We start from the raw sequence: 25,556 nt of genomic DNA, 5'->3' as shown, positions 1-25,556 counted from the left end.
CACACACACACACACACACACACACACACAAACACACTTCCAATACAACAATCGATGGCGCGATCAATCGCCGTTGCCGTGGAAACGCGTCACTTACCAGGCCCACGCTGCTCTACTACAGTAAGTACTTATAAAACTACTAAATATAGTAAAAAAAAAAAAAATAATAACTTGGTCAGAGAGTTAAAATCGCCGTCAGGACAAAAGTAAAATGCGAGAACTTTCGCAATAAAAGGAATCGTTTCGCGAAATAATCCCAGAAAATCCGTGAAAAAGTCCTGGAATGTCACACAGACAGTGTATCGGTGTAAAAGACACACACACGCACACAAACGCACACACAACACCTTTTATGTGACACAGATGAGGCGGTGAGACCCATTCATGAAAGAGAACACAAGAACATGTGCACCTGCATGTATCCCCCCCCCCCACACACACACACACACACACCTGCTCTCACAGCAGCCTTTCACTGTAACACACACAAAGAAACACAGCGGCGACAACCACACACACACACTCTCTCTCTCAGTCTTTGTGGTGGACAAAAACACAAAGAAACACACAAAGTATCGCAGATAAAGACGTGAAAAAGCTGCAGATTTAACAACAAACACTTTTAGATTAAGACTCCGTCGTTAATCGGCGTTAAAATGCGTGTTTTTGTCGCGTTTTGCACGGTCAATACTACACAACAAACGCGATATCACAAAACAAAAGAACGAGTACAAATTGACGCTGTTTTTTTACGACCGTAGCATAAACGGGCATATTCAAAATGGCCGACTTCCTGTTGAGTTGAGGCCGTGGTCCCAATTGACTTTTTTGTTCGTCTCGGGCTATAACATCTTCCCACCAATTTTTGTAAAATTTAGTGCAAGTAAATTTTGGCTTGCTCCATCCGCGTTTCGCTTTGGGGGCACTATAGAGCAATGCACGGGTTCGGGCACTATGACAACAACACATTTACGCTAGACCTGACCTCCATACAAATTACGCAGTTCTTACGTCGATACGATAAACGTGCTCAGACGTGCAAATGGCCAAGAAGGACGCCAAAATTCAAAATGGCCAACTTCCTGTTGAGTTGAGGCCGTGGTCCCGAATTGACTTTTTTGTCCGTCTTGGGCTATACCAAGTTCCCACCAAGTTTCGTGAAATTTGGTGCAACTTAATTTTGGCTTGCTCCATCCACTTTTCGCCTTTGGGGGCACTATAGAGCAATGCATGGGTTCGGCACTATGACAACAACACATTTACCTCAGACTTGACCTCCATACAAATTACGCAGTTCTTAAGTCGATACCAAAAACGTGCTAATATGTGCAAGCGGCCAAGAAGGACGCCAAATTCAAAATGGCCGACTTCCTGTTGAGTTGAGGCCGTGGTCCCGATTGACTTTTTTGTCCGTCTTGGACTATACCAAGTTCCCACCAAGTTTCGTCAAATTCGGGGCAACTTAATTTTGGCTTGTTCCATCCACTTTTCGCCTTTGGGGCACTATAGAGCCCTTGAGCAACGCACGGGTTTAGGCACTATAACAACAGTGCATTTATGATATACCTGAGTTTTTATGCACGTAAGCGCCCTCAAAAATGACCACAACGACACAGAATAAAAATAGTATTCTGAAGGAAAACAATAGGCTAGGAGCCGTTTCGGCCGCTAGCATTCATGCTCGGGCCCTAGTCAAATGAATGCAGGGTTCACTGTGTGTTGAGCAGTTAGCGAGATGGTATAATTCATTCATTTTCGCAGGGGCATTAACGGCGCGTTGAGCTTAAAGGAGAAGCTTCAAGGTGCATTCAAGGAACCTCTAAAAAGGCTCATCACTCATACAAAAACAAACAAAGTCCACAAACTAAATGGTTTGTGCCGCTGCTGCCACCTTGTGGTAATACATGCACAAATAATGGAATACTCACCCCCCCCACCCCATCACTAAATTTAATACGATATTTTCTAAATACAATTTTAATCCTCAGACACCATTAGGTGAATTATATCAGATATCAGACTTTATCAGGCTAAATAAATCCAGAGTGTGTGATTGGTCGATGCGGCTCGTGATGGTATCTGCTGTTTCTCTGTATCTGCATGTGTAAAATCATGTGGGGGTTTTTTATCTAAAATATAATCTCAATCCATCAAAATCACTCAGGTTTTGCACTTAAAATTCAAAGTTTGTAGGTAAAAAAAAATAACAAAACACTATCTATGAAGATACATTTGTTGAATTAATGTGAAAAGTGGGTTTGTTTAGGTCCGTGTGCAGATGTATTATACGTGACCTTCAGGTACTGCTGAGTTTATTAATGTTAGGTTAGACTCAGATTACGGCAAAAGTTGCAACAAATTTGTTGGGATTAACTTCAAGCTGCAAAATTGACACTTAATTATCGGGATTAATCGATGAAACACGGGTTGTTTTTGTGGAAAGTTCAGACTCGTCGGTGCCGCAGGAGTTTGGAGTTTTGTGTTGTTGTTGCAGAGCGATGGAAGGCACTTTCTCCAACAGCGTCATAAATGTAAGAGTGTGTGCGCGTGTACGAGCCAAACACCTTCAAATATTCACGGCGGCTGGTTTTGCAGAGCCGAGGTGGAGACGGTGTTTGGCTTTAATAAAAGCAGCTCAGATGTGAACTCGCAGAGGAGGACGAGGAGGAGAAAGTCAGTAAAAAAAAAAGAGAGAGAACTTCCTCCGTTTGCTTTCTTTTTTAACGCTTTTTTAATCGAGTCACAGTTTCTTCATCGTCTCCGACTGTGAATCAATGACGCAGCAGCAGCAGCAGCAGCAGCAGCAGCACGAGTGTGTTATTGTTTTCTAAACAAACATATTCACACAATATCCTGAAAGTGAAGCTACTGTGGAAGTGTCTAAGACCTGCATTCTCCTGAATGGCCTTTAGGGGGCGACTCTGACTTGATTTATAACTAGTGCTGGGCACCGTATTTTAGAAAAACTCTGAAACTTGCGATAAAGACCATTAACTACTCAGGAAAACGCTAACTGACGTTATAAATAGTGCCGGGCAACCACGGCTAACGCGCCAACGACGTCAACTTTAACGCACGTTAACGCATGATGCATTTCCATGGCGACTGACCGGGAAAAAAAATGCGTGTGACGTCACGTTTACGCGCCCCGATCACCAGTTAGCTCTGTTAGCTACTTTAGCTACTTTAGCTGCGTTAGCGTGCCTACAGTCGAACTGGAGCGGACCGAAAGAGCAGCGTTGACGTTGACGCACGTTAGCCCATGACGCGTTTCCGCGACGACTGACCGGGAGTCATGCTTACGCCGTGACTCCCGATTGTTAAAATGCGTCTCTAAAGTAACGCTAACGTTTGAAAACAGAGGCACACATACGCAGTACACAGGTACGCTGGTTATTTGTTAGCGCTGCTCTTTTCCTTTAATAAACAGACCGCTCCAGTTCCACTGTAGGCGCGCTAACGGCGCTAAAGGAGCTAACGCGGCTAACGGAGCTAAGTGGTAAACGGTGCCTGGAATCCGGTTTCCGCGGCACGTAAACATGACGTCGCGCGCGTCTTTTTCCGGTCAGTCGTCATGGAAACGCGTCATGTGCGCCAATGTCGGCGCCTTTAACATACCATTTATAACGTCAGTTAACATTTTCCTGAGTAGTTAATGGTCTCAAAATCACTAGTTTCATCTATTTTCTACAATATGGTCCCCCATGGTTCTCAAACCGTGGCACGTGTACCACCAGTGGTACGCCAGCATCCTCTGGTGGTACATGGAGGGAAAATACAGAAATAACGTTCTACTCTAAATACCAAGGTATGTGATCGGAGCGGAGCGTAGGGCTGGGCGATATATCGTAAATGTATTTATTTATTCATTTCGTCATCAAAATTTACGACTATAATCGACATCATTTTGCCGTTAACGATATATTTCGATAATTTGAAGAAAAGAAAACAAATTAAAAGTCGTTAATTTTGGCCGTGTGTGTAGGGTAGGCAGGCTAATGGTCGATTATTATGCAAATTAGGCGATGATATCATTTAGCAACTTCATTTAAAAAAAAAAAAAAAAAAAATGTATTTCACTATACCAGTGTGTGAAGTATATGTGAGGAATAGCAGGAGGATTTACATCAAATAGACCTGGAAAAATCTATTTTCCTAACATTTCCTGTACCAAATCCCATAGAGAAAATCATCATTTTTAGCTCACAGGGTCACAGGAGCCTCTGTGTTACTGCTGCTTGATTTGACAAGTTTGTGTCACTGAGGTAAATTTCAGCAAAGATTTTACATGCCGACGTGATAAAATACAACATTTCTAGTTGGTTCTGGAGGCAGAAACGGGTCAAAAACTGCTGTGTCCATGCAGACTAAAAACACTGATTTTGTCAATGGAGTTTGGTGAGGACGCGGAGGAAGTGACACAGACGTCAGTTTCCTGCAGGAAGAATCTTTCTCCATATATTTTTCATACTGTACACTTAAAAAAATATAATATAGGGCCAGTTTTAGCATATTTTAGGTTATGATTAAGTTATAATATTAAAGTTTAGAGTGTAAACTTGAGAGAGAGAAGTAAAAATCACTCCGTCTCTTCTTCTTCTCTGCAGGGTTTTTCTTTCTGTGCATGGCTGAGGAAATGTTTGAAATGATGTGTTGGTGTTACAGGAGCAGGACCTCGACCTCCGTGTTAAATCTTTCACAACACAATGAGAGCTCAGACAGACTAAACAATCAGCCTCACACACACACACACACACACACACAGTTGACAGGTGTTGGACGTGAGCTGCTGCTGCTGCTGCTGAAATCACAGCGTACAAGAACGTCGGCCATGTTTTGTCTGCTCTGAATTCACTCCGCCTGGTTTTTTTTTTTGTAGCTTGTTAGTTTGTTTTTCCTGGTGAATCACTGATGACGGATCAGGTTCTGAGGTTTCTGCGCTCGCTGAATCAAGATTTGACCGTTAAAGATTCAGGAGGAAATCTAATCCTAGAGCTGGATTATTTCATTTTAAGCACATTTTTTTCGTTGTTTAGACCAGCACAGGTTCTTCAATCTGTCTGTTGGACAAAGATAATCTAGTTTTTCACACGTTAATTTCAAACTTAGGGGAAAAAGTTCACAACCCCTTCTTTCCGTAACATTTCCGAAAAACACCTAAAATGTTGTTTCATTTAGGACGCCAACTAACGATTATTTTCATAATCGATTTCTTCGTTACGCGGAGCAAAAAAAACGGTAAATATTCACATTTACGAAGTCCGAGTTTAAATTCAGTTCATGCAATGTCCACTAGATGTCACTAAAAACAAAAAGGTGCCACTCCCGAATAAAGTTTTATGACTCAAAAGCCAATTTAACATTTCTAAAAATCCAGAGTTGCCGTTTCTTCCAAAGCTCCCTCTAGTGTTCAAATTTGGAAATTACAACAGATGATTTATTTATTTTTTTTTTAATGTGACTTTTGTTACCTGGCCGGTGCTTTCTTCATGTGCTGGCCGACGAACGTGGCGTTGGTCATGCCCATCAGAGTGTTGGCCAGCGAGATGACGGACAGCAGGTGCTGCGTGGTGACGGCCCTCGACACGCCGTACGTGCCCTTACCCACGATGTCCGACAAAGTCAGCTTACGACCTGTCGCCAGGGACAACTGGTACAGCAAGGACTCCTGGGAAAAAAAATTATGCGAGTGTTATTCTTAAAAATATAAATCGTTTTGGTTTTCTTGACCTACAGAGGCAGCCATTTTGTGCCGCCGTGTTTCTAGGGTAGCTTGCGTACGAGTGTACGTTTATTATGCAAACAAATGTGAAATACATCCTTTTCTGGTCTGTGGAGGCCACCGTAGTTCCCCGACACACTTGGAAAAGTGAGGGTTGAGTATAAGAGACGTCTGCTTGTTATAATTTTCAGTCTCACCACTAGATGTCACTAACTCTTACACACTTGACATGAGGCCGCCATCTTGTGCCGCATTGTTTCTACAGGAGCCCGGACAGACAAACCAGAATCCGAAATTTTGCAGGCAACACGATATTTAAGTCACATATGATATGATATGATATTATTGCGATATTTAGGTCACGATACATTATCATGGTATTTAAGTCATATGCGATAAAATATTGTCACAATATTTAAGCCACATGATACGATAGTATCACGATATTTAAGTCGTATGCGATATGATATTATGACGATATTTAAGTCACGATACGATATTATCACGATGTTTAAGTTGCGTTATGATATTATCACGATATTTAAGTAACGATACAATATTATCAGGAGATTTAAGTCACAATACAAATATTATCACGATGTTTAAGTCACGATACGATATTATCACGATGTTTAAGTCACGATACGATATTATTATATTGCAATTTTCTGAGTAATTGTGAAATCATATATCGCGATATACTCACAGCTAACAGCGCTAGTGAGAGTGAGCATGAGGCGCCATCTAGTGGACTGAAATGTCAATTGTTTTTGTTTTTATCTACAGCTAGAAAAATGTTTTGACACATTTTGCAGTCTCACCACTAGATGTCACTAATTCTTACAAACTGGACCTTTAGATAGATAAACCTTATATAAAAGTCAATAAAATACAATAGAAGAAGAAACCATTCAATCATTCTGAACATATTAATGGTTTTAAGGCAGTTTTTAGCCCATTAGTCTTTGTTTTCATGACTCTCAAAGAGCCTCGTGACCTTATTTTTTGCTTTATTGCGATTAAAACTACAGTTCCGGGTACCTTGAAGGTGGGCAGCATGAGGGACATGTGTCCTCCTCTGGAGATCAGGCCAAAGGAGATGGGACAGTGTGGTCGCAGCATTCCCAGACGCTCCAGGCAGATGCCGTCCAGCTGCTGGTTGAGGCCCCAGGCGTGCAGGCAGGACATGAAGAGCTTGGCCGTGTCCATGGTCAGGTTGTACTCCAGCAGACTCAGAGACTTGGACTTCTCCTCGCGGCGCCTCATCTCCTCCTCCTCCTCCTCGTCCTCGTCCAGCAGGTGCTCCTTTATGGTCTCCTTCATGGTCTCTTTCACCTGGACAATTTAAATTGAAAAAAAATATAGAAATTAGACACAGACTTTCCCTCCTCCCCGTCGTCGGCCATTTTTGTCGTGACGGTTGTGACCTGTTTGAAGATCTTGTTGGCGAGGAAGGAGCCGCCCTTGTCGGCTCCGGCCTGGCTCTTCTGCAGAGACTCTGGAGACACCAGCATGGGGTTAGGCCTCTGGGCTTCCTCCGTCAGCAGCTGGATGATCACCGCCTCCACGTCGAAGAACAGCACGTGCATGTCCGGGTCCGTCAGGTTGGTCTTCATCGACTGCACCACCAGTGCATTGTGGGAGTATTTTGGCAGGTTGCCCTGGACGCGACGAGAGAGAAGACAATACAGAGGTATTTTGTAATTCTTTTTAAAAACTTGAAGGAAACGGTGATGAATGTTTAAAAACGTGCGACTGTTTTTCAACTGTGAGGTTTTTGTTTTTCTGTAGAAAAAAGAAAACAAAAAATGAGGAGGACGGAGGCCCAGAAGGGACATTAAGCAAGAATATAAACGAAGGATGAAAACCAGGAAATGTACTTAGATGTATTTTTGTGGGATCTCACAATCACTAAGATACAATATTATCACGATATTTAAGTAACGATACGATATTATCACGATATTTAAGAAACGATACGATATTATCACGATATTTAAGTAACGATACGATATTATCACGATATTTAAGAAACGATACGATATTATCACGATATTTAAGTAACGGTACGATATTTAAGTAACGATACGATATTTAAGTAGCGATATTTAAGTAACGATACGATATTATCACGGTAATAACGTCATGGCACGATACTATCACGATATTTAAGTCACTTACGATATGATATTATCACGATATTCAAGTCACTTACGATATTATCACAATATTTAAGTCACTTACGATATGATATTATCACGATATTTAAGTCACTTACGATGATATTCTCACGATATATAAGTAACAAGCAATAACATATTATCATGATATTTACGTCACATACGATATGATATTATCACGATATTTAAGTCACTTACGACTTGATATTATCACGATATATAAGTCACAAGCGATAACATATTATCACGATATTTAAGTCACATACGATATGATCACGATATTTAAGTCACTTACGATATGATATTATCACGATATTTAAGTCACTTACGATATGATATTATCACGATATTTAAGTCACGATACGATAGTACCACGATATATAAGTCACAAGCGATAACATTATCACGATATTTAAGTCACATACTATACGACATTATCACGATATCTAAGTCACAACACATTATCACGACATTTAAGACACTATAAATCACAATACATTTTCACAATATTTGAGTCACGATAAATTTTCACGATATTTAAGTCATGTGATACAAAATAATCACGATGTTCAAGTCATTGCGATTTACTGATTATTTGTGAAATCATACATTGCGATATGCTCACAGCTAACAGCTCTAGTAAGAGTGAGCACATGGCGCCACCTAGTGGACTGAAACGTCAATTGATTACTACGGCTATTATTTTTGCAATTTGTTCAAGTATTTTGCCTAATGAAGACAATTTAATATCTACATCTTTAATCATCTACTAGCATGAAAAACACGATGTTGACGGTCGAGACGCTAACGTCTGAGCCGTGAAATGTGAAGACGTTTAAAGGATTAAAGGGAGTGTGTGTGTGTGTGTGTGTGTGTGTGTGTGTGTGTGTGTGTGTGTGTGTGTGTGTGTGTGTGTGTGTGTGTGTGTGTGCGCATGGAGACTCCTGACTGAGTAAGAGACACAATACAGCTGCAGCTGGAGAGAGAGAGAGGAACAGCAGCCCAGCTTTGACAGGAAAGTCTTCCCTGGGGTTGTGTGTGTGTGTGTGTGTGTGTGTGTGTGTGTGTGTGTGTGTGTGTGTGTGTGTGTGTCACACCTCTCTAGGACCTTTCCTATTCCATATTACACACTGATTGTATCCAGGACCAGCAGTTCTCTCTTGAGGGACCAAAACCTGGTCCTAATGAGGCAGAACCTCAGTTTCTGGAGGTTTCGGGTTCAGATTAAGAGTAAGATTTGAACTGTGGTTATAGATTAAGATTAGCACCGTCACAGTGTCACTCCCCTCCGTCATAAACACTGACCTCGTCAGGACCAGTAGACCAAAAACCTGGTCCTAATGGATTGTGATTATGATTAAAGTTACAGTTAGAGATTAACTAGCGATGGTTATAAAGTCAGTGATAAGTCTTTGTTTAGTCTGTTTAAATAAATGAATGGAAGTCAATGCTGTGTCCTAAATAGAAACGCGGCAGCCGTTTTGCTGGATCAACACTGCCCTCTAAAGGCCAACAGACATATTACACACACACACGAGTGGATAGTTAATATTCACAGAGGAAAAACAAACACCACAGACGACAGATGATAAACACTTACTACTATATGTTAATGTTCATAAATGTAGAGCAGCAACTCTCACAAACTACTAACCTGATTACTGATTTATTTATTTAATGTCATAAAATTGTGCAAATGTGTTAAACAAACCCACAAAATATTCAGTTCACTGTCACAGAGGGGCAAAGAAATCACAACACGCTCACATTTAAGAGGATCTGATCCTTACTTATCATAGAGTTGGTAATTAATCGATCAATTAATCCCTGCAGACCTAAATAAACGAACCAGGACGAGTTATTTTCTTACATTTACAAGCAAAGTGGATCTGAAACTGATTATAGTGACTAATCTACAGGTATTTTTGATCAATTATTATATAAAATAAACTATTTACGACACAGATATGTAGAGTAACGAGCAGAGGACAGAGTCAAAGTCACAGACAGACAGAGACAAACAAACAAACAAACAAACAAACACACCAGGTGTAAACACACAGGGATGCAGACCTGCAGCTGACTGCGTGTAATGCTGGGGTTGATGCTCTGACATTTTATGGTCATTATCTGCCATTACACCCCGCAGGGGAGTGAGTGTGTGTGTGTGTGTGTATATATATATATACACACACACACACACACACAGTCATCAGGGACGGTGGGTGGTTTCGAGCCATAATTTGAGCAGATATGAGAAACGACAGAGGAGACGGGAACAGAAAAGAGCTGTGATTACGGACACTGATGGCAGGAGAGGCCCGAGAGACGCCTGCGATACATCTGAACACACACACACACGCACACACACACACATATATATATAAAAAGGTTATACACGATGGTGGGGGAGGAGGTGGAGGAGGAGAAAGACAAGGACAAGCTAAATGGATCACCAAACTGTAAAAGTCAAAGTGGAGCAGCTGAACTAAACGACGCTTAAATTATTCATGGTGTTTGTTTTCTGTGCTGGGAGGCCCCGGGTGGGCGGGGCTTACCCGACACAGCGACGCTACTAAAAAAAAAACAACAACAATCTGGTTTTCAGACTTCACTTTTTCAAGATATATCACAAAATTAACATAATAATAGACCCAGTCACACTAATATGGGGGGGAAAAGGGGGGCGGGTACAAGTGGGAGGGACTACAAGCAAGGGGGCGGGACTTTAAGTTGTCCGAATCGCACAAAACCACAGGAGATGTCAGCAAAATGACTTGTAGTTACACACACTATATCTGAGGATGGAAGACAGGTGTGGACGTGTCTGAAAACTGTATTTTCTTGAATGTCCACCAGGGGGTGCAAGTCTATGACAACAATGAGCTTCGACTTCTCACTTTGAAACACCAGGAAACATTTTCCTGAGCAGTTTCAGCTCTTTGTTTTGTAAATGATGTTTCTATTTTTAAGTCAAATGGATCAGAGATTCTTAACATGGGGACAGACACACACACACACACACACACACACACACACACACAGGGGAATAGTGAAAACTTTCCACATTTCTTCTTCTTCTGGACAGTCGAGCTCAGGAGGAGGAAAAAAAAAAAAAAACACACACTGCACCTTTTTGACATTTAAGATAGTTCATGCTTCCCTCTGAGACACCAGCGGACACACACACACACACACACACACACACACACACACACACACACGAACACACACACACACGAACACACACACAGGCAGACACACACAGGCAGACACAGTAGTGTTGACCTTTCGTTTGTCTCCAGCAGTATTTTAATTGGACTGTGACTTTGGCCAGCAATCTGACCAACTGTGTGTGTGTGTGTGTGTGTGTGTGTGTGTGCGTCAGAGAGAGAGAGAGATAAACACAACTACGGGCGATCGGGAGACATCTGAACTTCACACAAGTCAGGAAAAACGGAAAATTTGTGTCGCTCACTCTCACCTGCACCAAACCCCATAGAGAAAACCGGCGATTTTAACATAACAGCACACAGGAGTTCACAGGAGCTGTTGATCCACTGCTGCCTCTATCTTCAAGTTAAAATGTGTTATTTTAATGAATTCTGTGCTTGAAATACTTCGTTCCGAATTACGTAAATGACATAAAGCGAGGAAACGACGCAGCAGTAGAGCAGCAGCTCCTGCGTCACCGTGAGCTAAAAAATCGCTGATTTTCTCTATGGGGTTTGGTGAGGAAGTCAAAAAACTTCAGTTTAAAGCGACAAACAAAGACGGCGCGTACCTTGTCGGCGTTGTCGGCGGCGAGCAGGTTGGTGGCGAGCGTCTGCAGCTTGTGCTGGGCCATGTTCTTCAGCGCCGCCAGGCTGCGGCGAGTCATGGCCTGCTTCAGGTTGACGGCAGAGTGACTCAGAGCGTCCACGGTGGCCGGGGCCAGCTCGTCACAGGCGTTCAGGATCTCCACCGCCGTGATGCCCATCACACAGCGGTCCAGAGCGCCTGACGACACACACACACACACACACACACGCACACACACACGCACAATCGGAACGTTAGCAAACGGCAAATAAACCAGAACGTATTCGAATAAATCTTGATTTTTTGATTTAAAAACTACTTTTATGTCAATTATAATAATTATTGCGATAATATGGTTCTATATCTTTCATTTTGGTCAATTGAAGTCAACTTTTTGACATGAAAACAAGGATTTTAAATAAGATTAAAGGTCTGTAACTCATACCGGATTAATCTGGTGATTATTGTCGACATGCTTTTATATTTATCACAATTTTAAATGTATTATATTCAACGTTAAGTCATATATAAGCTTGTTTTGTGTTTAATTAAACTTCTCTACATGTTATTGTCCACTAAATATTTGATTTTACTGCACTTTTGTCTGTTTTTGCTTCTTATAGATTAATTTTTATAGTGAACTATACATTATTCCACATCAAAACAAAGACTTTTACTTTGAAATTCTGTGAAACATCATAAATATCGATATTGTGATGGAATATTGTGATTTTTTTCAAGACCAGCCCGCTCTTCATTAAGCAAAAATTATACAAAAATGGCAAATTTAAGGGATGTGTTGGTTTAAATAAGTAACTTAAAAACTGCTCTTTGACTCTTTTTTTCAAAATAAAAGACTATTAAAACAATTTAAATAACATTACAGGAATTTGGATGTGAAACCTATGATTTAAAACAGAGAAACTAGAGCTTTAAATGTTCTTTTTGGAATGAAATAATGGATGCGACAATAATTAGATTATTACTAAGTATTTTGAGTGTTCTTCTGATTTTTCAGCCTCTTAAATGTGAATATTTACTGGTTTATTTGATCCTTATTAACAAAGAAATCATTATTTCCAGGTTTGGTGAACAAAAAAAATCAACATTTTCTATCATTTTATGGACCAAACGAGATAATAATCATTAGTTGCAGCCTGAATTAAAAATTTAAAGAGCTTCTGCAGCTTCTAAAAGTGACAAACAGCAACACCTCGATGCACCTTGATGATTATATTCTAGAGTGATGCCGTCTGAGAGAGTGTGAGCAGACATATGTGTGTGTGTGTGTGTGTGTGTCTCATCATGTCCCTGCACTCTCCACTTTATATAAATCTGCTAAACCCTCTCTCTCTCTGTGTCTGTGTCTGTGTCTGTGTGTGTGTGTCTGGACGCTGAGCTTCATCATCTATTATCTGAGGAATATGATTCAGGTCACAGACAGAGATGTTCTTCACAGAGAATAGAGAGAATAGAGAGAGGATGAGCAGCGTTTCATACAGAGACATCATTAGGAGCACAGAGAGAAGTGGCACCATTATACCTGTGTGTGTGTGTGTGTGTGTGTGTGTGTGTGTGTGTGTGTGTGTGTGTGTGTGTGTAAAGCTGTAGCTGCTGGGAGATTGCAGGGTGGCTAAGTGTGAAATTAAGGAAGGTGTGTGTGAAGTCAGGCGTTTGACATGTAATAGAGCATGGCTCTCTTTCTCTTATGTCTCCACACACACACACACACACACACTATTTCTTGTACTTGCAGCATACTGAGGACCAGCATTTCCACTTTATAAATCAACACAATTACAAATATCTACTTCATAAATTACATCTATAAAGAACCACTGGGTGCAGTACCATAAAATGTCTGCAGGTGGAACCAGGTTTTGTACCAAATTGAGGGCTTCTGTTAAAAAAAACACAGTATAGCATGTTTACGACCTAAGGAAGTGATTTCGATGAAAACAAAGTGAGGCCCGGCAAAAAATGTCCTCACTTCGTAAAAAAGACCTCACTTTGTTTGTTTAAAAACACTCGCTGGTCCTCAGTATGCCACAAGTACAAAAACACACACACATTCTTGTACTTGCAGCATACTGAGAACCAGCATTTCCACTTCATAAATCAACACAATTGCAAATATCTACTTCATAAATTACATCTATAAAGAACGACTGGGTGCAGTACCATAAAATGTCTGCAGGTGGAACCGGGTTTTGTACCAAATTGAAGACTTCTGTTAAAAAAAAAACAGACTATAGCATGTTTACGACCTAAGGAAGTGATTTCAAAGAAAACAAAGTGAGGCCCGGCAAAAATGTCCTCACTTCGTAAAAATGACCTCACTTTGTTGGTTTAAAAACCCTTGCTGGTCCTCAGTATGCCACAAGTACAAGAACGCACACACATTCTTGTACTTGCAGCATACTGAGGACCAGCATTTCCACTTCATAAATCAACACAATTATAAATATTTACTTCATGAATGACATCTAAAAAGAACTACTGGGTGCAGTACCATAAAACGTCTGCAGGTGGAACCAGGTTCTGTACCAAATTGAAGACTTCTGTTAAAATAAACAGACTATAGCATGTTTACGACCTCAGGAAGTGATTTCAATGAAAACAAAGCGAGGACCGGTCAAATGACCTCACTTTGTTGGTTTAAAACCCTCGCTGGTCCTCAGTATGCCACAAGTACAAGAACACACACACATTATTGTACTTGCAGCATACTGAGGACCTGCATTTCCACTTTATAAATCAACACAAGTACAAATATCTACTTCATGAATGACATCTATAAAGAACGACTGGGTGCAGTACCATAAAATGTCTGCAGGTGGAACCAGGTTTTGTACCAAATTGAAGACTTCTGTTTAAAAAAAACTGAGTATAGCATGTTTACGACCTAAGGAAGTGATTTGAATGAAAACAAAGCGAGGACCGGCAAAAAATGTCCTCACTTCGTAAAAAGGACCTCACTTTGTTAGTTAAAAACACACACACACACACACACACATTATACAGCGTATAGCATGTTTAAGACCTAAGGAAGTGATTTCAATGAAAACAAAGTGAGGCCCCGGCAAAAAATGTCTTCACTTCGTAAAAATGACCTCACTTTGTTGGTTTAAAAACCCTCGCTGGTCCCCAGTATGCAGCAAGTACAAAAACACACACACACAGTGAGGACCCTCATATGGCGTTTTTTTTTTCTACTACACAGTCCCTACATGCTTTTTTTGGCCTGGTCCCTGGTGTTTTGGTCCGAGCCGATACTAAAATGTGACGTCGACAGACTGCCGGTCACTGATTGGTCAGAGAGTGACGTCCCTGGCATCATCCTTTAAAAGCATGACGTTAATCTCCAACATTTAGCAAAGGAAATGTTTTAAAATGTCAATATTTAGCGAGCTTTCATTAGCGATAGGGTACGTGGGTTAGGGTTAAAAGAGGTTTTCCGTCTCACCTGTGTCCATCTGCCAGACGTACACAGAGCCGTCAGAACATCCCACCACCAGGTAGTCGTCGGCCGGACGCCACTTGATGACCTGGATGGGGAAGAGGTGCCGCGACGCCAGCATGATGCACTTCCTCTCCCTGAGGCTGAGCAGACCCACCGAGTGATCGCTGGCCACCGAGCAGACGCAGTGCTGCACGCGAGTCTGAGGACGACACGGAGAGAGGAGAAGACGTTTAAAAGTCACATCGGGGACACGAGGACAGAGGACGCCGCGGAGTTAGTCCCAAGGGCGCCTTACGCTGCAGTTCTCCGGCGGGATGATGAGCTGCGTGATCTCGCCGCCGTGCACGCAGAAGATGTGCTTCATCTCGCCGGTGAAGATGTCCCAGACGATGACGGAGAAGTCCACGCCGCCGGACACCAGCGAGCGCTGGTCGTAGCGCGGGGAGACCTGGTACGGGTAGAGGACGCACGTCACCTTGTTGCGGTGGCCGCGCAGCGTACGGTGAGGAGGCCAACCTGCAGGGGGACGGGAGGAAGATATATGTATACATATATATATATATATACATATGTATACGTGTGTGCGTACATATACATGTGCATGAGTCAGTATTTGGCATTTTTTTTAAATAATCAATATTGATAAAATGAAGCATTTTTATTCGCAGAAACTCTCTAATATGTTTTAAATTTAAATCGAAATATCTTAGGACATCATCAAGAACATATATATATATACACATATACACGTATAGAAACACACATATACACACGTGTATATATATATACACACGTACAAACACATACATACATCGGTGTATGTTTATATATATATATATGTATATACACATACACACACATACATACATATATATGCACATACATACATACATATATATATACATATACATGTATGTATATATACATATACACGTATATATGCACATACATACATACATATACATATACATGTATGTATATGTATATGTATACATATACACGTATATATGCACATACATACATACATATATATATACATATACATGTATGTATATATACATATACACATATATATATACATACATATACACATATATATACACATACACACATATATGCATATACATACATATGTGTGTATATATATATACACTGTATATATATATATAAACATACACATACATATGTATACACACACATACATACAAATACATATATACATACATATACATGTATATCCACATATATATACATATGTGTATATATATATATGATATGATATATATGTATATGTATATATATATATATATCCACATATATATACATATACACATATCCACATATATATACATATACACATGTGTATATATATATATATATATACATACATACAAACATATATATATATAAACTTACATATATATACACACATACATATATATACACACATATATACATATACACATACAAACATATATATATAAATATATATATATATACACACACACATACATACATATATACACATACAAACATATATATATATATATACATATATATACACAAATTCCACCAAACATCTCTTAATTTACCAATAAAAATACATCATGTGCTCCACTAGTCACAAATTGTCCAACAAAAATTGTTCAAAAAGTGTGCCCCCCCCCATATAGAAAGTTTGGAAAACAACATTATACAGTAGAGTACAGCGCCCCCTAGTGTAACAATGTAGAATTGTCTTATATATATCTGTCACCTCTGCGGAGCATGTGTTCTCCCTGCAGCAGCTGAACGATGGCGGTCTGCGTCGCAGGAACCAGGATGATGCTGCCGTCCTCTCTGCCGCACACCAGACGACCCTGAGAGGGGATGTAGACGCTGGCCGTCACCTGTGGAGGGAGACACACAATAACACACACACGCACACACACACACACACACACAATAACACACACACACGTCAGAGAAAGTGTTTAAAGTGGACACTCAGAGACAGAAACATGAGCTAAATAAATAAATTAAATATGTTAAAAAAATTTTTACCTTGATCGGTTCTTCTTTGCCGGGCAGAACGCTGAGCTGGTCGATGATTCCAGCAGACACGGGGGTGAGTTTATCAAACGCCTCCTGGAGGCTGACGGTGGTCGACGCAGGCAGCTCTGCGCACACACACGCACACACACGCACACACACACACACAGTAAACACAACTTTAAAGACCGAAAACAATGAGGTTTCTGTGCATAAGTCAATATTTGTCATTTTTTAAATAATCTTCATTGGTCAATGATAAAATGAAGCACTTTTCTTCTCAGAAACCTTCTAATATGTTTTAAATCTGTGGGGAAAAAATTAAAATATTTCAGGAAATCATCATTTTAAGTCATTTTTTTATTTTTTTGGACTCAAACAACCAGAAAAAAAGTTAAGCTATAAGGTGATTTAAAGGCGCCATGTGTAAGAATGTGGCCAAAAACGGTTACTACATTCAAATTCAAAATACCGAGGTCTTTTAAGTTTTGTTTTCTGACTGCAACTGGCAACCCGTGGTTGCTCGGCAGCTGAGACTCTACCGACTGCAATGATTGGTAGACGGCGGTAGGTGGCGCCACATGATTTGCAGTCTGCAAAAGATTTTTTTTAATGCAAATATTTTGTCTGTACTGTTGTTGTTGGTGAGTTCAGTTTGTTATATGAACATTATTCCTGAGTCTCTGCGACATATTAGGAGGATTTTATGGCTTTAGTTGCTTAAGATTTATTACATAATGCAAAAAAAAAATTTGAGTTGCAGTTTGGTTTTTGAAATATATGTAAAACTCTGTGGTTGTCAACAAGAAATTTAAAAATATAAGTAGATTTCCAGCTAAAAATGGGATTTTCACAACTTTAAAATCAGTAAGAAAAACAAATAATGCTTTGTCATGACATATATCGGCCACTAGATGTCACAATTTCATCAACAATGTCTCAATGTCTCTTATTACCCACATTTTTCTATTGTATACATGTTTTTAAACCATTGTTCATGTTTGAATTAGTTTTCAACTCAATTTTAAATGATTTCTTATAGTGTTGTGTCCAGATTATGAGGTCGATAAGAGAAATAATCCCATGACCACAGACAGTAGTGTCCTCACCAGCAGCATCAGCAGCAGTGATGGACGGCGGCTGCACAGGTGAAGACTCCGGGATGCTCCACAGCGACAGACGACCCGACGAGTCGCCCTGAATCAGCAGTTTGTGAAACGGCTCCCGACGGCCGAAGAAGAACAGAGTCACCGGAGGACAGATCAACAGCTGGAGGCACAAAAAAACAACAACAACAATAATAACGTCAACAACTAAGAAGTAAAAAGGATATTTTTCTACTTTATTTCAACTTGTCAGTCTCCTTCACCAAACCCCATAGAGAAAATCATCGATTTGACATCACTGCACACAGGAGTCGTTGATCCACTTCTGACTGCATCACTGACTTCAAATGTGTTATTTGGTGATTTCGGTGTTTGAAAAACATCATTCAGGTTTAATGCAGTGACACAAAATGGCCACAGGAGGCAGCAGTGGACCAGCAGCTGCTGTGTCTGTGTGAGGTTAAAACGGTGATTTTCTCTATGGGACAAGATCGAGACAAGATAGATCGAGACAAGATAGATCGAGACGAGATAGATCCAGACATTTCAAGACAAGATAGATCAAGACAAGATAGATCGAGAGACAAGACAGATCGATAGATCAAGACAATTCAGTACAAAAATAGATCGAGACAAGATAGATTGAGATAAGATAGATTGATAGATCAAGACCAGATAGATCGAGACGAGACAGATCGAGACAAGATCGATTGATAGATCAAGACAAGATAGATCGAGACAAGACAGATCGAGACAAGATAGATTAAGACAAGATAGATTGATAGATCGAGACAAGATAGAATAAGACAAGATAGATTGATAGATCGAGACAAGATAGATCGAGAGACAAGATAGATCAAGAGACAAGATAGATCGAGACAAGATAGACAGATAGATCAAGACAAATCAAGACAACATAGATCAAGACAAGATAGATCAAGACAAGATAGATTGAGACAATTCAGGACAAGATAGATTGAGACAAGATAGATCAAGACAAGATAGATCGAGACAAGATAGATTAAGACAAGATAGATTGATAGATCAAGACAAGATAGATCGAGACAAGACAGATCAAGACAAGATAGATTGATAGATCAAGACAAGATAGATCGAGACAAGATAGATTGAGACAAGATAGATTGATAGATCAAGACAAGATAGATCGAGACAAGACAGATCAAGACAAGATAGATTAAGACAAGATAGATTGATAGATCAAGACAAGACAGATCGAGACAAGATAGATTAAGACAAGATAGATTGATAGATCAAGACAAGATAGATTGAGAGACAAGAGAGATCGATAGATCAAGACAAGATAAATCGATAGATCAAGACAAGATAGATCAAGACAATTCAGGACAAAATAGATCGAGACAAGATAGATCAAGACAATTGTGTTGTGTTGGTGCGGGAGAGATTTTAGTTTCTATTCAGGAAAAATAACATTTTCTTATAATATTGTCGATTTTATTAGACGAGCCCGTCGTCATGTGACACAGACGAGACCGACCTGTTTGTCTGAGCGGCTGGCGATGCTGTAGACCAGCGGAGGGATGGAACCCTCTTTGGTTTTGCCGACGTCGCTGCGGAAATGTTCGCTAGCAGGAAGACAACTGGGGGGAATAGACATAATAGTAAAAAGTATCAAATGGATCGTTTGCATTTTTAACTGATTCGGCAGCTAGAGACGTCCAGGAAATGCCGCGTCACGATTACCTGGCGGGCAGCTTGTAGATGTAGCTGCAGCCGTCCTCGGTCCAGATGATGACTTTGTCGGCGGCGATGAACTCTCCTCCCGTCCACACCTGGTCGGCGTCGCTGGGCACCGAGCAGAGCAGCGAGTAGTCGCCGGCGTCAAACACCTGATCGATTAAAAACAATTATAGATTACAGATGAAACGGTGAGATGTTCACGTGTTCGTAAAAGATTCTCCGGCGTCTCTTACCCTCCAGTACTTGGAGCAGACGACCAGCAGGCTGCTCTGAGTGAAGGTGCAGAAGGAAATGCTCTGACAGCCCTGACAGTAGATGGGTTTGGACTCTTCTTCAAACACGGGGTCCATGTCCTACACACACACACACACACACACACACACAGTAACAGATTACATCCACACTAATTTAAAGTGTAATTAAAGCCCTAAAACCACTTATTTTCAGGCGTAAACCAGTGTATTTTTGTATGTACTTAATATTCTTTGCCAATCCAGGTGCAAATATTAGTATTCAGTAAGTATTGACATTCAGTATCAGATTTCACTAACAGACCACGCCCCCCCACTCTCTGCACTAGTCCCTGCTTCGGCTCTCAGCCCACTTTCCTGGCATTTCTTCCAAAATAAGACATTAGGCAGCGTTAGCCTTACAAGAGCAGGTTTAATTAGCCTTTAAATGGACTTTTATGAAGAAGAATATGAGACAAGGAGTTCCTGATTATTAATTTGAGTTATATGATTAGTTTTTAATGAAAACAATGAAAACACACATTAAGAGATTGCACCCACACTAATTTAAAGTGTAATTAAAGTCCTAAAACCACTTATTTTAAGGTGTAAACCCGTGTATTTGTGTATGTACTTAATATTCTTTGCCAATCCAGGTGCAAAATATTAGTATTAATTTAGTATTGACATTATTCATGTTGTATCTACTGCCCTCTCTGGTCAAACACCAGCTACTGCAGTCAAATTTTACCACTGGATTTCTAAGTTCACATTTTCGTCAACCTCATTGTCACAGACTCCTCCCCCCTTTAAAAAAAAATGTCAGAGATATCACTACCACACTACATTGCTCTCTACCTCCGCTCTCAGCTCACTTTCCTGGCATTTCTTCCAAAATAAGACATTAAGCCCAATTTATACTCCTGCGTAAAGTGCTCTGCGTAGCTACGCAGAGTCCTCTGCGTCGACGCAGAACCTGTCGAAGAGCCTCTGCGTCGTCTCCGGGTGCACGGAATATTTTTTAAGTGTCCGTCACTCCGTCAAGGGACTACGGAGACGGCAAGAGCTGCGATTGGTCCTCAGGACAGGCCGAGCTAAGCTGCTCTGTGCCGGCTCTCAGTGCGCTCCGGGCGTCCTGACAGAGGCGGAGCTGATCCCCGCCGATAACGCCGCTGCCGAACTATAAATACGTCATATCTATACACACACAGCACATGTTTAGACTCTAAATGGCCAATTTCTCGCCTCAAATTATCTTAAAACTGCGTTCCGTGACACAGAAAAGTGAGAAACGGCCACTTTTTCAACAACAACAGTCTTTCTCTCTCTTTCTTTCTCGGACGCCATTGCTCACTGTAGCCAGAAGCACAACAACCTTGCGCAGCGACCCCTACTGATCGGGCGGGAAATTGCAGCGAGTGTCCGTCACCACGACGCAGAAGTATAAATGCTCGAGGCGTCTCCGTGGTGACGCAGACGGATAACGCATACGCAGTCGGAGAAGTATAATGTGGCCTGTAGGCAGCGTTAGCCTTAGAAGAGCAGGTTGAATTCGCCTTTAAATTGACTTTTTAAGTTCCTGAAGTAGCACTGCACAATGAATTAATGATTTAACGTTGTAATTTGAGTTAATATGATTAGCTTTCAATAAGAATTGATTAAGCGCACACACACACACACTCATGTATACTATGAATTAAATGTTCAGTTTAGGTCAGGTGGTTAAGTCGGGATTAGAAATCGGGATGAATTAGTTGTGTGAGAAAGCCCGACGTTCATAATCACATGACGTCCGACGCGACGGTGTACCTGCATCTTGCTGACCTCAGCTGTGATGATCCACACCTTCAGAATCCCGGTCACTGACACCGCCACCACCGTGTCCTCTGCACACACACACACACACACACACACACACACACACACACACACACACACACACACACACACACACACACACACACACACACACACACACACACACACACACACACACACACACACACACACACACACACACACACACACACACACACACACACACACACACACACACACACACACACACACACACACACACACACACACACGATTCAAATTAAACGTCGGTTACCACGACGACGCGTGAACAGCGTCTCGGTAACCCGCCGTCCCCTCACCTTGCGTGCGGTGGGAGCGGATGATGCTCATGGAGCTGATCCAGTCGGGCAGGATCTTGGACACCAGCGAGTACAGGACCTCCAGGCTGGTCGCGTCCACCACCAGGATTTCTGGGTAATGTCCGTTACAGAGCAGGCGTCCCTCCCTCTGTGTGCCGATGGTGAACTGATAGAACTGGAGGACAAAGAGGACAAGGAGGACGTGGGTGAGGAGACACGACGTAGACATTCATACCTTCCTTCCGTCCCAGGACAGTGATGCGAGTCTCACCTGAATCCCCGTGTGAGCACAGGCCAACTTTGTGAACTCAATGCAGCGTCCGTCGTTAACGTCCCACAAACACATCTCCCTGAGACACGAGAAGACACGAGTTAGACATGATGATATGATGAACCTCAGTGGTTTGTCGCCCGTGGTCTCTGTGGACTCACCCGCTCTCCGACGCGCTGACCATGTACTGCTTATCGCCGCACGCGCTGGCTTTAGCCAGACACGTGATGGACGCTGTGTGTCCAAACAACATGGCTCTGGGACAGATCTGAACGCGGGACAGGACGAGGGAAGTTAAGATTAGACAAGACAGCGAGAGACATGGTAGATCGAGACATTTCAGGCAAGGCTATTCAAGACAAGATACATCGAAAGACAAGATAGATCGAGACATGATAGATCGAGAGACAAGATAGATCGAGACCATTCAAGACAAGACATATAAAGACAAGATAGATCGAGACAAGATAGATCAAGACAAGTTCGATTGAGACATTTCAAGACAAGATAAATCAAGAGACGAGATAGATCGAGACAGCTCTAGTCTAGACAAGATAGATCAAGACATTTCAAGACAAGATAAATCGAGAGACAAGATAGATCAAGACAAGATAGATCGAGAGACAAGATAGATCGAGAGACAAGATAGATCAAGACAAGATAGATCGAGACAAGATAGATCGAGAGACAAGATAGATCGAGACAGATCAAGACAATTCCAGACAAGATAGATCAAGACAATTGAAGACAAGATAGATCAAGACAAGATAGATCGAGACAATTCCGGACAAGATAGATCAAGACAAGATAGATCGAGAGACAAGATAGATCAAGACAAGATAGATCGAGAGACAAGACAGATCGAGGGACAAGATCAAGACAAGATAGATCAAGACAATTCAAGACAAGACCGATCGCAGAAATTCAAGACAACTCAAGAAGACAATTCAAGACAAATGATGACAAGACAATTTAAAATAAGACATGATAAGTCATTATTAGTCCAACTATGGGAACATGTGCAATGCTGGGATGTTGAGAATCAAGAGTCAAACTATGTCGTCTTTCATAGAATCTGCCTCACAACAACAGCAAACCAGGTACAAACTTAAGCTCCATTCATTTTAAATAGCAAACAAAATGCTCAAAATCTGTAATATAAGTATATACATAAATATGAACTAATTAAACCAAAAAATATACAGTAGGAAAACAATCAAAGAAGAAATATAAGAAAAGGGAGAGGGGAAAACAAAGGTTGGCGATATGCTGACTCAGCATTTATTTATGAACTAGCGAGATAAAACCATGTCAGAGACAGATTATAAACACCACCATGGTCTTCATCAGTACCTCCAGCTCTGGCGTCATGTCCCACAGACAGATCTGTCCATCGTGGCAGCCGGTGATGATGGTGCTGAAGTCGTCCATCACCAGCAGACTGCTGATGCAGTGGGTGGGAGCCGTGCGGCCCCAGAGCACTATGGGTAAAACCAGGTTGTTCCCCGACATTATTGTGACGTGTCTGTAAACAACGAGAGAGGAAGAAGAATTATTACGATAACAATAGCGGAGTCATGTTGTGTTCTTCGCAATGGGAGAAGAATATTTATAACACTGTTGGAGAATTATGTCTTTGAATTTGAAAATGGCTTCAAATGACTTTCCGAGTTGTAAATACGACAACTGCAACGCTCCATAAGAGGAGCAGCTATGAGATGCATTCAAAGTCCCTCAGAAATGTCAACAATTCTGCAAACACACGTGCAGTTGGGCAGTTTTAGTACAAGTACCCCAGGTTGGGAAACACTGGTTTAAATGGTCTAAAATGACTGTATCGCACTGTTATCGGTAGATCGATAGATACTTTGTGATATCGGTATTAGACACAAACAAGTGTCGTCAATAACATTGATTTTTTACGCACTGGACCTTTAATTCTGACTCATCGTAATTCCAGTTCAATCTACAGCATCTTCAATCCCTCTATGACGAGTCATAATCGAATTTTAGTCAATAACGAATTTCAGACATTTATTATGATAATCCCGATCAAAATAAATGGGGGGGGGAAGTGACGTCATTTGTCCCAGAAATCGTGAATTATAGACCTTGAATGTCATTTTGATTAGAAAAATGTCAGTGTGGATATTATTCGTTATTTTTTTTAATGTGTATAATTGAAGCACAAACACACAGCATCAGTGAATCAGCACAACATCATAAAATAATCCACGCGCAGTGTAATAATCTAATCCCATGTGATGAAAACATCAACAGCTCGTGCGTCACCTTGACGTTTAATGTTTAATGTTAAAAACGCGTCGCATTAACACGACAAACGGTTCATTTTGACGCTGCGCCGCTACACAAGTCACCCGCGACAACAGATATGGATTAAATGTCGGATTATGTGGCTGTTAGAGGACGCGACTACCGTCATCTGTGAGGCGCTAACGCTAAACGACATCTGCAGTGTCGCGACTTCCGGTTGTTAGCAAGCGCAGCTAACGGAACCAAAACAGAACAACGCAAATGTGCGGATACGTACCAGGAAGTACAGGTGTCCTAGTGATACATGTCCCCCCGGGGACAGACGCGTGACGGTGAAGGTTTCCCTCCGCGATAAAAAACCCGCACGGACTCTCTCCGGAGTCGGTTTATTTTAGCTGCTGTTACGCAGAGACACCGATCACATCCGCGAGCTAATCACATGACAACCGGTGGCCGTATCCGGGCTCAGGTTTTCAAAATAAAATCGTCTCAAGGACGCCATATTGGTCCGGGCAAGAGTCGGACGTTGGAAACTGAGAGCGGCCTCAAAAACCACGTCTGACTTATTTATTTCACAGTAAATCATTTGTGCACAGTTAA

The 25,556-nt window shown here is 41.3% G+C and overlaps 1 protein-coding gene across 1 annotated transcript in view; it reads right to left on the bottom strand.

Annotated features, from left to right (window-relative positions):
• wdr7 (WD repeat domain 7) overlaps positions 1-25,291 on the bottom strand; it is an 83,820-nt gene extending 58,529 nt beyond the window's left edge. Inside the window, exons 1-18 of the mRNA XM_083892827.1 lie at positions 25,234-25,291; positions 24,036-24,207; positions 22,844-22,950; positions 22,683-22,761; positions 22,412-22,586; positions 22,062-22,138; positions 20,256-20,375; positions 20,026-20,171; positions 19,820-19,907; positions 18,307-18,466; positions 17,210-17,325; positions 16,923-17,055; positions 15,462-15,682; positions 15,170-15,365; positions 11,687-11,901; positions 7,150-7,383; positions 6,764-7,057; positions 5,472-5,668 (exon numbers count right to left, since the gene is read on the bottom strand). Coding sequence (XP_083748953.1) covers positions 5,472-5,668; positions 6,764-7,057; positions 7,150-7,383; positions 11,687-11,901; positions 15,170-15,365; positions 15,462-15,682; positions 16,923-17,055; positions 17,210-17,325; positions 18,307-18,466; positions 19,820-19,907; positions 20,026-20,171; positions 20,256-20,375; positions 22,062-22,138; positions 22,412-22,586; positions 22,683-22,761; positions 22,844-22,950; positions 24,036-24,194 — 2,717 coding nt within the window. The 5' untranslated portion in view covers positions 24,195-24,207; positions 25,234-25,291. The remainder of the gene's footprint in view (positions 1-5,471; positions 5,669-6,763; positions 7,058-7,149; positions 7,384-11,686; positions 11,902-15,169; positions 15,366-15,461; positions 15,683-16,922; positions 17,056-17,209; positions 17,326-18,306; positions 18,467-19,819; positions 19,908-20,025; positions 20,172-20,255; positions 20,376-22,061; positions 22,139-22,411; positions 22,587-22,682; positions 22,762-22,843; positions 22,951-24,035; positions 24,208-25,233) is intronic.
• Positions 25,292-25,556: the final 265 nt, after the last annotated feature.

Source organism: Microchirus variegatus (assembly GCF_963457635.1).
Source record: "Microchirus variegatus genome assembly, chromosome: 1".
In the NCBI taxonomy this organism is placed as follows: domain Eukaryota; kingdom Metazoa; phylum Chordata; class Actinopteri; order Pleuronectiformes; family Soleidae; genus Microchirus; species Microchirus variegatus.
Note: the sequence above shows the minus strand (reverse complement) of the source record. Positions and strands in the feature narration are given on the sequence as shown.